This window comes from Fundulus heteroclitus, chromosome 1 (assembly GCF_011125445.2).
Source record: "Fundulus heteroclitus isolate FHET01 chromosome 1, MU-UCD_Fhet_4.1, whole genome shotgun sequence".
In the NCBI taxonomy this organism is placed as follows: Eukaryota; Metazoa; Chordata; class Actinopteri; order Cyprinodontiformes; family Fundulidae; genus Fundulus; species Fundulus heteroclitus.
Window position 1 is genome coordinate 25,808,439 of NC_046361.1, and position 14,426 is coordinate 25,822,864.

The following is a 14,426-nucleotide window of genomic DNA, read 5'->3' on the forward strand; positions in this document are numbered from 1 at the left end:
ATAGGCAAAGAGGTTTAATAATGGGAAAAAAAAACATAAGGAACTTAAAAACTTCCCCTTAACCAAGAGATCAGGCAGTGGACGTTCCTCACAGTTACTACTTAGTGTGGGTATTTAAATAATTAATGAGTAAATGCCAAAAACATGTATTCAGGTTTGTGGCTTTAGTGGGACACATGTGAAAAACTTCAGAGGGCATGACTACTTTAGAGAAAGAATGTCCTAACAAGTTCAGAGCAATGAATCCAGCATGTGTTTGTGACCCACAGCTGGAGGTTCGTATTATATGATCTCTCGCTCCCTGGGGCCGGAGTTTGGTGGAGCTGTGGGGATTTGCTTCTACCTGGGAACCACCTTTGCTGGAGCCATGTATATACTGGGTTGTATTGAAATTCTGCTGGTGAGTGGATCCAAATACAGCTTTGTAATGTATTTTTAACATTTGGCAATAATTTACACTTGATCTATTACATTCTGTGTTGCATGGTATTCCAGTTAAAACATATAAGAAAATGCATTTAAAACTGAACTTGAAAGAAAGTAAAAACAGTTAATTGATACAATGCTGTATTTACATCTTTAAAAAGTTGAAATATGTTTCTTCTTGGTGCCAAAGGCTGTTTAACTGGGTGGCAGCCAATGATTCTGTGCTGAAGGCAAACGGAGGAAAACACATACACATGATTTCAATGTGGATAAACATCACAGAAGTGGGGAAGAAAGACAGAAAATAAAAGAGAAAGCATAAAACGCAGTATGTCTCAGGGCTTGGTAACTGATTAAAATTACTTACAGGCTCTAAACAGAAAAAGGAAAACAAGCAACATTTGTTAATGACTTTAAGACTTTATGAATAGTCCATTAGCTTTGTAAACATTTGACAAATTAGGTTTGTAATCACATTTGAAAGTAACAAAAGGTTTATGCCTAACATTCGCTCATTGTTGTCCAGGCTTTTTCATTTAAAACTTTGAATGTTCTTGGCAGAATAATTAAAGCACATTGTGGCAATAAGCAATTTAAAGTGAACCCACAAAATAAAAGCTGTTTCTCATTGTGCACTAAGAGAACATATAAATATATTTTATTTATCATCACTTCTTTTTTCTCTACCTTCTTTTTCCCTTTTTCTTTACATCTGCGCTCTCCTTCAGATTTACATTGTTCCACAGGCAGCCATCTTTAAGATTGAGGGCCTGGAGGGTGCCGAGGCAGAGATTGCTCTCCTCAATAACATGCGGGTGTACGGGACCATCGTGCTGAGCTTCATGGCCATAGTGGTGTTTGTAGGGGTCAAATATGTCAATAAGTTGGCCCTCGTCTTCTTGGCCTGCGTCATCTTATCTATTTTGGCCGTTTACGTTGGAATCGTCAAGACAGCCCTTGAGCCTCCCGTCTTTCCGTAAGTGACTCTTTTGTTTGGTTACTCTGCTCACCTCAGCTTGAAATAATGCATTATATTGTCTTTTTTTTGTTTTTTTTATGACGTTGCAGTGTTTGTCTCCTTGGAAATCGAACGCTTCTCTCCAAATCATATGACGTTTGTGCAAAGGTCATTGAAATAGACAATGAGACGATCACCACCAAAATGTGGCGGTCATTCTGTGATTCTGATTCCCTCAACGCCACATGCGATGAATATTTCATCAACAACAACGTCACAGAGATACAGGGCATTCCTGGGGTCACCAGTGGGATCCTTGCAGGTTGGTTCTGTGACACATCGGTTCGATGATTACTCTCCAGACTCCAGATTTATTTACGCTCATCCATTTCTCAGAGAACCTGTTTGGAAACTATCTGGAAAAGGGCATGATCTTGGAGAAGCGTGGAATTGCATCCAACGTGGATCCTGACGTTCCTACTACCAACGCCAACCGCTACGTCCTGGCCGACATCACCAGCTTCTTCACCCTGCTGGTGGGGATTTATTTCCCATCTGTCACAGGTCTGGAGATTTGACTACAACACCTCTACTTCTAATATTTAGAATTGTGGAAAACATGCCAATATTGTACTCAATGATCTCAAAGTTGCAATAAATGTGTAGAAACTAAAGCGTAATACCCATCCATTCATAACAAACACCGTATCTGAGCACACAACTTTCCTGGTATCTGGCCACTTTTGGCCAAAAGTCGGTGATTTATTTTGTAAGTGCTTATTACCATCTCTATGGCGCTATTTTTTGGACACTAGCGTGAAAACAGGGGCAGAGCTGTCAACTGATCACCACCTAGTGGTGAATTGGATCTGGGGGGGAGGGCCCTGAAGGATGCAGTTATTACTGAAAAGTTTATGAACCACTGTAAAAATTGTGGAGCTATTTGAATCATCTTGTTAGCAAAAAGTGCTATATGAATAATCTTGCCTTGCCTTATATTAGATCTCTAGTTAATCTCTAAGCACTGATGCATCTACAGCTTTTTTCTGCTGCCTCCAAGTGGAGTGAAAAATGTCCCATTGACTCTATATTATAAACAAACCAAGTTAGCTTTGTCTGGGTTTTCTTGGCAATAAAATCTTTAATAGATTAAGCCGAAATCTAACAAACATGTGAGAGAACATTTTGGTGATTCTGGTGCCGCAAATGGCGATGAAACAATAAGGAAAGACAAAGATATTTCCTGTTGAGAATTTGAAGCGTGACTCTCTTAAAACCTTTTTTTTCTGGACTCACAGGGATCATGGCTGGCTCAAACCGCTCTGGAGATCTACGCGACGCTCAGAAGTCCATCCCAATTGGCACCATCGCAGCCATCACCACCACCTCCATTGTGTGTATCCTGTAACTGGTTCAATGCTGGCAGGAAGTATAAAAAGATTCCAAACATGCAATATTAACATACATTTTGAAACAAATCTTCTCAACCATCTGCTTTTTCTTAACTTTTCCTCCAAAGATATGTCGTGTGTGGTTCTGTTTGGTGCGTGTATAGAAGGAGTAGTACTAAGAGACAAGTAAGTTTTATTGTTTTAGTTTACAGAGCTGCCGTTTCTTTTTTCACTTCTATTCTAATCATCTGCATCAGATGTTTTGAAAGTTCCCTTGCGTAAGTGGATCAACATAGTATAGCGGAGATTTTTCCTTCTCTCTTCAGGTTTGGTGAAGGGGTCAATGGCAACCTGGTGATCGGAACGCTGGCTTGGCCTTCTCCTTGGGTCATTGTGTTTGGCTCTTTCTTCTCCACCTGTGGCGCAGGACTTCAAAGTCTCACCGGAGCTCCACGTCTTCTTCAAGCCATCTCCAGAGACGGCATCATCCCATTTCTCAGAGTTTGTACAATAATTCTTCCTAGAGCTCTCTTTGTTTACCTTCCCATGTCATGCAGATGCAAGTTCATAAGAATTTAAAATCATAACAGATGTATTTCTCTTGACGGGTATGTCTTTTAGGTTTTTGGACATGGTAAAGCCAACGGAGAGCCAACCTGGGCGCTGTTATTAACCGCTAGCATCTGTGAGATCGGTATCATCATTGCCTCCCTGGATTCAGTAGCTCCCATCCTCTCAATGTATGAAGGCCAGCGAGAATTCTCCATCAAACAAAATAATTTCTGCTGCTCATTGCCTTCTTCGTTTTTGTTTTTTTTTTTGTCCTTAGGTTTTTCTTGATGTGCTACATGTTTGTCAATCTTGCCTGTGCCCTGCAGACTCTGCTGAGGACACCAAACTGGAGGCCACGCTTTAAATTCTACCACTGGTATGTGTTGAAGGTCATGTAATTCATTTGACTTATTTTTGGGGGTTTTTTGTAGCTCAAAATAGTTGTATTCATTTCCATGACCGAATTTTAACAATGTGTGGAAAAAATGTGAACAAAAAAAAGAGGATAAAACAGTCAAGCTTGCAGCTGAACCAGCCAAAGAAGGATGACAATACGTTTGAAACTCGGACCTTGAGAATCAGCACAAAACACAACCTCCACCAAAAACCAAAACTATTGCTAGCAAAGTCTGCAACTTGAATTTGAGGCCATATTAAAAACCATACATGGCAATTTATTGAACAAAGAGAAGAGAGTCTGTAAAAAATGTGGTCTTGGAGAAGCACTTCAGAGACCTAACAAACCAGCACTACACACAATGATTTAAATAGGGCTCTGTGGCGGGCCTGGTCAGACTATGTTTCACCACATTGGAGAATTACTGATAGTTACAAAAACTAATTTCAAACCAAAAATGTGGCTGAATTCAGATTACAGCAGGCATTTCTGCGCCCGTTCGAACTTGCATCGTCACTATGATGTGCACAGGTCTGTGTCAGCTTCGCTGTCTCCTCAAGCAACTTTGCCACCAGAACATTACATTAAGGGAGGCTTGCATGGATTATGCCAGTGTAACCCGTCTCCACATAATCAGACCAGTGTTTTCTGATGAAGGTTTAACTGCCCAAAACATTAATCTCAGGACATGTGTGTCATACCACTAAAAGTCTATAAGTTTGTCTGCAGTTTGTTTTTCTCACAACAAAAAAAGTCACTTTGAGCTAAAGCTACAGATTTAGGGTGTGAAGGGGAATATAAAATGCTAATCTGGCATCAGCAGCAAAATGTTTTCTCCTTCATTTTGCTCTGATACGTAGAAGCAATGTTGTGACCGCTAAATATTGTGGGTAAACGTGCATGAGTTACATTTGGAGAGAGGGATACTGATCTAAAAAATGACCTCCACCGTCGCTACTACATGCTTGCTCGGTATAAAGACTGCTGCAAAATCAATGACGCAATTCAGACGAATTAGCCACTGTGGCTTCAAGCTTTTCAGGCGGAGTGAATTCTGCGAGTCAATAACTCGATGCAATCTGCTGGGTTTCCTTAGATATGAAACTTTTGACCAATCTGGATGATTCGATTAAATTGATTGCAAAGCGCTATGTAAATAAATTGATTTGAACTGACCTGTGGACATGAGCAGAGATGTTGCATTGACAGAGAATGTAAAAACTACTTTGTAAAGAAGGACTTTGCACAGAGATAAACTGAATAGGCCACAAACAACATTAGTGGGCAATCCATGATTTGCCTAGTAACTCTCTGCTGGAATCTGTTTTAGCTATGCCATAAATTGTGTTTATCCTCTTTCCTCAGATTTGGCTTATTCCCTCCCTTAATTCCAAGATTTCATTTTGATAAATAATTGTAGGGCAAAAAACAAAAGATTTCAAGATGGTGGGGCCACAGATGCCATGACATCATCCATGTGTGGTAGCGCCTTCCAGTTTTAAAGGGCATGACTCACAAGACAATTTTTGGGTCCAAATATTGTGTTGTAACCTCATCTGTTTAAAACAAAAAACACAAAAATAAGGCAGACTATAGTTTTTTTTATGTTTCAAGCTTTAAACATTTTAGGTTTTCTGGCTCTAAAATACAACTATTGGCCTTTAAAAGCGATGGACAGGACCAAATGTTTTTTTTTCTAAATGTCTTTGACATCCTATCACCCATAGGGCTCTGTCTTTCCTGGGTATGAGCCTGTGTCTGTCGCTCATGTTCATCTGCTCCTGGTTTTACGCCATAATCGCCATGGGCATCGCCACCTGCATCTACAAATACATTGAGTTCTGTGGGTGAGTAATCATTACAACAACATGGATTCTGTCACTGATGGTCAAGGTTCATAAGATTACAAGGGTCAAGTATTTCATTCAACTCAACACTTTAAATAAATCTATTGCTAGCTGTTGTTGTGCTGTAATACAGAGCTGAGAAGGAGTGGGGTGATGGCATACGAGGGATTTCACTCAGCGCTGCACGATTTGCTCTGATGAGGCTGGAGGAGGGGCCGCCACACACCAAAAACTGGAGGTCCGTTTAGTCGTGAGATTTGTGTTTGAGCAAGTATTAAAACAAATTACACAACTTGAAATTAATTAGCTGTTGCCTGTGGATTTTGTTTTTACTATTTTGTGCTTGTGCTATGGTGCTCTGGTTGTTTTAAGGCCTCAGATCCTGGTGCTGGTGAGCATGGATGCTGAGCAAAATGTGGAGCAGCCCCGCCTGCTCTCTCTGACCAGTCAGCTTAAAGCAGGCAAAGGTCTGACCATTGTAGGTACTTCTGTTCAAGGAACCTTCCTCGATAGTTATACTGAAGCCCAGCGTGCAGATCAGGTATCGTACTCCCGTTTGACAGATTTGCAGCTTTTCCGCTCACATTTTCAGTCATAAAGTGTAATTTCCAGATGTGTACCTTGGTCTGCAGTCTTTGCGTAAGCTGATGGAGACAGAGAAGGTGAAGGGTTTCTCTCAGGTGGTCGTCTCCTCCAACATAAGAGATGGGACGTCACACCTGATCCAGGTTGGAGGACTCGGGGGTTTAAAACATAATACTGTGATGGTCAGCTGGCCTCAGAACTGGAAGCAGCCCCAGTGCTACCAGCAGTTCAAGAACTTTATCGGTAAGAAAACTTTTGTTTGTTGCTTAGGTTGTTAAAACGGTTTGTTCATAAATATTCTCTCCAATCCCCCTTTATTATCACCACCTTTAAACGAGCCTCAGAATGAATGCATCTTTTATTACTGCAGCATGTTCTCTGATTTAATTTTTCTTTAATAATGCATCCTATATTGAGGGGGAAAGGCAGAAAGAAGTCACGTAGAAAAAAATGAGATGCCCTATGAGAGTTTGTGTTTTTTGTGTCTTTTCACGTGTTGTTTGGAAGTATGGATATTTATTGCAAATTCTAACACTACTTAAAATGTTAAGTAAAGCAGTATAAATCTATCAGTCTGGTGGCGGATTTAAAGATGTCCGCAGAAATTTCAACTCAGCCATTCTACAGTGAAGAAACTAGTCTACAAGAGGAAGACATTCAAAACAACTGCAAAATGCAAAGATTTGGCTGTCCAAGAAACTAGACTGGAAGATGCTAAGAGAGGTCTCAACTCAAAACACAAACATCTTGTGACCGACAATATACTAATAATGTGAAAGTGCATGCCTGTACAATCAGAAAGAGATTGTGCCATTGCAAGCAGGAAAGTTTTGCATTTTAACAAAAACATGAAAGCCTGACTAAAGTTTGACAGGGATGATGTAGACAAAGACCAAGACTTCTAGGACTTTGGACAGACAATGTTGTGGTATTTTAGAGTTTCATATCTTTCAGCGCAACAAGGTTGCAAGGGCCATTGGAAAAAAAATTGCCTCACAGCGTCACATGTTGTCTACTGTGAGAGAATAAGATGCTTTTCCACACATTCATTTGATCAACCCCTTACCCACCTGGAGGTTTGATTGGAAAAAAGCTCAATCTTTAGCTTATTTCCACCTAAAGTTGCATTAGCATTACGGAAACTTTACAAGAAAATTTTCATGGCACCAGCTAGTTGGCATTCAGATGGTGTTTAATAGTTGTGACGGGGACTTGGTCACCCCAGGATGACACTGCTTGAGTGGTTATCTAACATGATAGTTTTAAATGTTTTAACCTTCCTCATGATGTGTGGTCAGGATAAATATGGAAAAGTGACTAAAAGACATTGGCCTGTACAGTAGCTAATGTTTTAGCCTACCTAACACGTTAACTACAGGAGCAGCTTTGCAGTACAGATGTTTACACAGCTAAACACAATGTACTCACCTTTTTAATTACTTATTTATCACAGTAAAACAAAGGAAAATTCTGAGATCACATGGTTTTCACAGTGGTGATTCACAATAATTTATTGTCTAATTCATGTTTAGTCTAATTTATTATGCAGTGTGAAAAGTGCTAAAGCCAAGACTTTAGGAACTTTGTAATATTTGTTTTATTTACACATTTAGACAGATTAGCAGAGGTGTTGTTGCTACACAATTTAAAATGTAATACTCTCAAAAAACATTATTTTGAGCTTTCTGTACCTCATGTAATCTTGGCACACAAACTTTAAATACTGTTTTATATGTGAAATGACAATTAGTTCCAGTATTATTGCTGCTAAGAGGTATTAAATAGATTTATTAAAAGGTTTTACTGCAAAAGTAAACTAAATATATTCTCATGATTATTTATACCAGAACTAACTTGATCATTTTATGGAGATAGTTGTTTGAATTTAGTGTGAGCTGATGATATTTTGGCAGATTTGCAATGTATTATCAGCATCACTGAGCACTATTGGAGCATTAAGTTGTCTATTTAGCTTCCTTATAGGATGCTTTTCCCCCCAGTGACTTTAATAAAAAAAAATAAAAAAAAAAGATAAATGCTTCATTATGTTTGTTTTCTATGTTTGCAGAGGTAGTTAGAGAGACGACCATAGCGAGTTTGGCCTTGTTGGTTCCTAAGAATATCTCCAGTTATCCATCCAATGGAGAGCGCTTCACTGAAGGCCACATAGACATGTGGTGGATTGTCCACGACGGAGGCATGCTGATGCTTCTGCCCTTCCTACTCCGCCAACATAAGGTGAGAAACACTGCGCTCTTTATATGTACTTTAGATGGCCTAAGATTGTCATGTGGGGAGAAACAATCCATCATATAACAGTGAGGTGAACTTAAAACAGCATATTTATGGAACATCAAAGACTTGAGTGCATGTTCAAGTTAATGTTTGCTGCCTCAGGTGTGGAGGAAGTGCAAGATGCGTATTTTCACTGTGGCACAAATGGATGACAACAGCATACAGATGAAGAAAGACCTCATCACCTTCCTCTATCACCTGCGCATTGATGCAGCTGTAGAAGTGGTGGAGATGGTGAGAGTTTGAAAAGAAGTTGTTGTGTTTTTTGGTTTTTTTTAGGAAATCTTGCACACTGTCTCTAAATACAATCAGTTTCTCGTCCCCTTATAATGCTATTTAACACGAACATCTGTATTCTTCTCAAAGCTTGACAGTGACATCTCAGTTTACACCTATGAGAAGACACTGGTAATGGAGCAAAGATCTCAGATCCTCAAACAGATGCATCTGACAAAGAACGAGATGGAGAGAGAGGTAAATTAGAAAACACTGTTGCAACGCTGGAAGAAATTAACTTATCAAACATTTCAGCGCTTTTTGAAAATGTATTTATTTTTAACGTGTCCTGTCTGGCTGTGTAGCATTGCAGTCTTAATGCCAAAGAGACTTACTTTCACAAGGGGAGCATTACTGCTTTCACCACAGTACTCCGCTTGATTAATATATATACAAATGCATTATTAAATATTATTTTGAGACTATTTCACACTCAATGGACACAGAAAGGTAAAAAAGAAAGAAAGGAAAAGGTGATAAAATAGAGTAAAAGAAAAGAAGAGTCCAAGACAGCATCCTCAGAGTCTGCTTCTACACCTGCAGAGAGACATAAAAAGAACAGCAAAACCAACCAATAAAGTATTAAAACCAACGCCTTGATAATATCTTTTAATATCCATATAGGTCTTTCCAATGTTCAGTCAGACTTTTCTTTAATTTCATTTTGAAAACAAAGCATTGTCTCTTTTTCCTCTTCACAGTTTTGCACCACTTAGTTTTCTTCTACCCCACACTGTGTGGAGGTTGTATGACAACATGAAAAAGGTCAAGGGCTATGAAGTAGGGTGAATGGTGGCCTTGTGGTTAGAGCAGGGTGCTTGCATCCAGCCAAGGCTGCATGTTCCCCAGTTCAAATCCAACTGAATGCCACTCTGGGTCCCTGAGCAAGACCCTTAACCCCAGAAATGTTCCCTGGGTGCCACACAGTGTCTCTCTCTTTAAGTTATGGGTTAGATGCAGAGGACAAATTTCGTGGAAATGTGCAAAGTTACACTCTCACAATGGTACTTTAGCAACCCTAATGCTGTCTGATCCTTTCCCTCTAAATTTGGAACAAGTCTTCAGGCCAACGACAAGGACAATGCTTCCTGTTTTGTTTTTGCAGATCCAAAGTATTACTGATTCATCCCGGGGATCAATCCGTCGCAAAAAACCCTCAACTTTGCACCCCCAGCACAGCACAGAGGAGGGGATCAGCCTGACAGAAAAACCAGATGATAAGGTAAAGATTTCAAACATCCTTGCTCCGTTCTATATGTTATTTAGTTTTTGTGTCCCCTGTTCTGTCATGAAACAGCTGCTTCATGCCAGACGCGGTTATCGCTGCAGCGTGTAACCCTTTCCTAAAGCGGCTCAGTGATTAGTCACTGGCTTCAGACGTCCACCTTTACTGACAGGTGTCTCTTTTCACTCTTTCACCCTGTCATCACACGTGTTTGTCTCTCAGTCTGAGGCTGTCTCCAACCCAAAACAGGTCCGCCTGATCCAAAGTAAGAACGCAGCCACACCCACCAGCCCCACCAGCCCCACCTCGCCTGATGCCACGCTTGCAGGAGGCGCTACCACCTGGAGGGACAGCAAGGGTCCAAATAAGGGCTCAACAGAGACATGCAAAGACCCCCTCAGCATGAAGCCGTAAGTCACCTGGCACCTAAATTCAGCTCAGCGGGAAGCACAGGATGCTTGTTTTAAAGACACAACATAATAAACGGCCCAGGTAGATAAATGGGTTCCATAATGTTACGTTTCAGAGGAAAAACGTTCAGGAAACCATAAGAACTCTTGTTCCAGACAAATATATCCTACATTTGTTACACACTTAACACTGGTTTCCTATATTATTTCCATTTTCTGTTTTTCCAACTGTTAAACATAAATGTGAGGATGAAGTCTTGATATACACTTTTAGTCCTGATCCGAGTCATTTAGGGGATAAAAACAGGCACGATCACAACACCAACCAGTGCGGTAGTTTACCGTTCCTGTGACTTATGACGTAACTTAATGATGTGACTTAAAACTAAACTTCAATATTATTGTGTTAACATATAATATATTACATTGTGTTGCATTAGATCCATGGCTTTTTGAGTCATGTTTGTTTTTGTCTCACACCTCTTGGAGGGCTTAACTCTCGCCAGAAGGTTTTTGTTCCGCAGTGCTCCACACATCCATCTGGGATCGCTCCATTGTAGATTTATTTCAGAAGGAGGGGCCTTTTAAAAAAATCCTTGCATATGATTGGATAAACCACTTCTTCATTTGGAAGATCAAGCTCTTGCCAAAGCCAGTGGGGAGCAGGGCGAAAACATCGTTTACACTAATAAAAACCTTCAAAGCTGTTAGTTCTTTGGTGTTCTTTTAAAGAATTAATATTCGGTAGATTGGACAACACTGATGGAATAGCAGCATCAACGTTACCGCTTGCTTCCTCGCTGGGAGCCGCCATTGTTGTCTGATACATCACATCTACGAATATCCCGCCTGGCGGTCCTGATTGGCTCGTCCATTTTATGTGGTGTTGAAATCCCTCCCAATGGCAGCGATTCCAGACGGATGTGTGGAACCATGTGGAGATCTGTGGAACGACGTCCATTTGACGCGAGTCAGGTTATGGAGGGCTAACATTTTCCCAAAATTAGTTCTCTGTGAAACCTTGATCCAGATTGGTTGTCATTGTCAGTACTTTTACATAATGCCAGCCTGTAAGTTTCTTAATCTTTTTAAATAAAGTACCTTTGGCTCGTGTATTTTTAAATGTAATTTTACTCATAACTAAAAGAAAATCAAATGAACTTCCAAAAGATGCACCTAGCTTTGTGTTAGCGCCTCCCTCAAGTATTACTTCTTTCTTTTTTTTTCTTTTTTTTTAACTCATGCTGCAGGGAATGGGAGAACTTGTGAGTATTAACATTTTCTGATCATGCATGATGCCGGATCGGTGCGGCCCAAAAGCCATTTTTCCTGCCGCGATCTGAATTTCTCTTGTTTCAGGAACCAGACGGATGTGAGGCGCATGCACACGGCGTTGCGTCTGAATGAGGTCATCACAAAGAAATCCAAGGAGGCCAAACTTGTCTTGCTCAACATGCCGGGACCGCCAAAGAACCGAGTGGGCGACGAAAACTGTATCCTTCATCTTACTCGGTGATGGCATTCTGTGCTTAATTAAAAAAAAAACTGTTTCGCAAAAAAGGGACACAATTAACGAAACTTAATTTTATTTAATGTGACAATCCTTCACTTGGAGTGTCTCCCAGATATGGAGTTTCTTGAGGTTCTCACTGAAGGTCTCAACAGGGTTCTGCTAGTGCGTGGAGGAGGCCGAGAGGTCATCACCATCTACTCCTGAGGGGCTTTTATCAGCATCTGTGAGGAACTCGTGGGTTCTTCTGCTTCTCTGTGATCGCAGGAAAATCCTCCCTCATCCTGTCACTCACCGCCTCACACTGCAACCAGACTGCAGCGCTACCAGGAGACATTGATCTCTGACCTAAATCCATCTGTTACCTCCAAACCACCTGAGCTCACATCACCTGAGGACTCTGTCTTCTTAGCTCAGAAACGTTTTTGATTTCTTCTGAATTTTTCCCATTCAACCATTAGGCATCTGTGCTTTCACCTCAGCCCGTCTTTGTTTTTGTCTTCTGTCATTGTAAGAATGAAAATACCCAGGCAATGAAAATGACCGAGTGGCTGAAGGGGAGTATTCTGTGTCCAGCTAGATAAAACTGGTATACAAGAGCAGCTGATTTGTTTTGTTTTTTTTGTTTGTTTGTTTTTTTAACATATTAACACGAAGAAATACCTTGCAATCAATTTAGGGTTGTTAAACATCATCTTCAAATGAGCTAATAAAGCTTTAACTCTGAAGAAATATACTATTTCCTCAGAATTATTACTATAAATATATTATAGTAATAATGGCCCTAAACCTGTTCGTTTCACTTTATTACGTAAGAAGTTTGAATTGGTGATCATGTAGAATTATATACATTCAAGTATGCATTGATTTGTCTTTTTTTAAGAATAGAAAATAATCTGTAGTAAAAATAGAATTTAGTGACGGTATCTCTTTTTTCAAATGCAGTGTTAGATAAGCTCATCTAATAAAATACTGTACAGGACAACAAAGTAATCATGTGACTCCATCACACTGTTTTTCTGCAATATCACAGCCATTTTTTATCCAGTTCGTTTTTTCCTAATTCTAAAGATTAATAATTGTGTTCCGTCATTGTTTTTGTTTTGTTTTTTATTTTTTATTTTTTTTTTTTCTAAGGTTATGCTGTACATGTCAGCTGAATATGTTGCAGCTTAACTTTGTAAAGAATCTGCCAAGCTATGCAGGACTGGTTTAAAAAAAAAAAAAAAAAAAAGGCTTCCTTGCTCCTTGCCCATAAGCTCAGTCCGTTTTATTGGCCAGCTCTGTGGTCCTGTAACACTCCTCCCTCACTTTGCAGTCACGCTCTGCAACCTTTAATAATTCAGAGACAAACTTTGTATTGGATCCAGAATCAAAATCCATTTTCTTTTTTTTTAAACTTTAACTTTAGGGACAGTGAAGTATGTGGTTTGGAAATATATTTACCAAAGCATTTTAGTCCCGAATGACATAATCATAGAGAAATATTCAGGCACTTTTGTGTTTGCTTATTTCATAAGGTGTATTTTTGAGGATCGATGCCTCTGACACGTTGGCCAGAAACAAACTGTCCAAAGGTAACTCATTTGTCTAAAGGTCACTCACTAACACACAATTGCACAAAACTTGCAAAATACAGACACAAACATATTGATTTGTGTTAAAAGTGAGATAAAGAGGGTGGTTACAAATTTACGCTGATTCTCTTAATCAGCTATTAAATTCACGAGGGTCTAAGTGTTTTTATAATTGTTGGAAATTTCATCTTATTTTATGTTTTTTTTAATTCAGATTATATGGACTTTTACAGTAGAGTTTAAAATTTAGTAAAACAGCAATAAATTGTCAATATTTAAATAAAACATGGTTTAAAACATGATTAGATTATTGTGGAGGAGATAGGCCTAAAATATCCACATATAGTAATACAATACAATAATGTACTTATTTAAGAAAAAGAGGAATTACATGTTTTTGTTCTTAATGGGGAATCCTAAGTCATAATAATTATTATGACCCCCACTATGTAGCAACAACTTCAAGTTAATGTTCCCAAGTTGTAGCTAATTCTGTATAAAACGACTTAAGTTTTTTTTAGGCGTTTGCTTTGACTGAGGCGAGGACTTTCTCCTGGCTTCTCTAAAACTTAAACTTTGTTCTTTGGTTCGCCTTTTGGTTCAATAGCTTCTGTATTTATAGAGCTATTGTTTAGCTAGTAGACTGCTATGATCCTAGTTTTATTAACATTGGTGCTGATACACCAAAAGAGGCCCAAATCATGAAACTACCACCACCACGCTTTCCAAAATGCTTTACTCTCCTGTTAAATGGTAGGGAGGGGGTTTCACTTGCAACTAAGATCAAATATTTTAATGTTTCATTTGTCGGAAAAAAAATTGTGGTTCTAATAATCTCCATGTTATTTCAAACTGTGAGCAGACAGAAATGTTCCTTTTGGAAAACAATCCTTTGCAGTTCAATCCGTTACTGCAGATGAAATCCTCCCAAATTGTCTTCTTTTTTTCATTACATAATGATGGCCCACTCCATCATA

At 39.4% G+C, this 14,426-nt stretch overlaps 1 protein-coding gene across 4 annotated transcripts in view; it reads left to right on the top strand.

Moving 5' to 3' along the window:
* The window catches only part of slc12a5b (solute carrier family 12 member 5b), a 45,745-nt gene that overhangs the window by 24,971 nt on the left and 6,348 nt on the right, over positions 1–14,426 (top strand). For 2 of the 4 annotated variants that reach the window (XM_036138913.1, XM_036138915.1), the window contains 21 exons: positions 270–400; positions 1,155–1,402; positions 1,495–1,706; positions 1,781–1,948; positions 2,683–2,781; positions 2,904–2,961; positions 3,102–3,276; positions 3,397–3,515; positions 3,605–3,703; positions 5,452–5,571; positions 5,705–5,809; positions 5,944–6,112; positions 6,204–6,399; positions 8,225–8,394; positions 8,554–8,685; positions 8,818–8,925; positions 9,833–9,949; positions 10,175–10,362; positions 11,613–11,627; positions 11,722–11,855; positions 11,988–13,265. In XM_036138913.1, coding sequence (XP_035994806.1) covers positions 270–400; positions 1,155–1,402; positions 1,495–1,706; positions 1,781–1,948; positions 2,683–2,781; positions 2,904–2,961; positions 3,102–3,276; positions 3,397–3,515; positions 3,605–3,703; positions 5,452–5,571; positions 5,705–5,809; positions 5,944–6,112; positions 6,204–6,399; positions 8,225–8,394; positions 8,554–8,685; positions 8,818–8,925; positions 9,833–9,949; positions 10,175–10,362; positions 11,613–11,627; positions 11,722–11,855; positions 11,988–12,079 — 2,855 coding nt within the window. In that variant the 3' untranslated portion in view covers positions 12,080–13,265. Of the gene's footprint in view, positions 1–269; positions 401–1,154; positions 1,403–1,494; positions 1,707–1,780; positions 1,949–2,682; positions 2,782–2,903; positions 2,962–3,101; positions 3,277–3,396; positions 3,516–3,604; positions 3,704–5,451; positions 5,572–5,704; positions 5,810–5,943; positions 6,113–6,203; positions 6,400–8,224; positions 8,395–8,553; positions 8,686–8,817; positions 8,926–9,832; positions 9,950–10,174; positions 10,363–11,612; positions 11,628–11,721; positions 11,856–11,987; positions 13,266–14,426 lie in introns of those variants that run through there. The other 2 variants (XM_036138919.1, XM_036138925.1) reach the window with 2 other exon arrangements.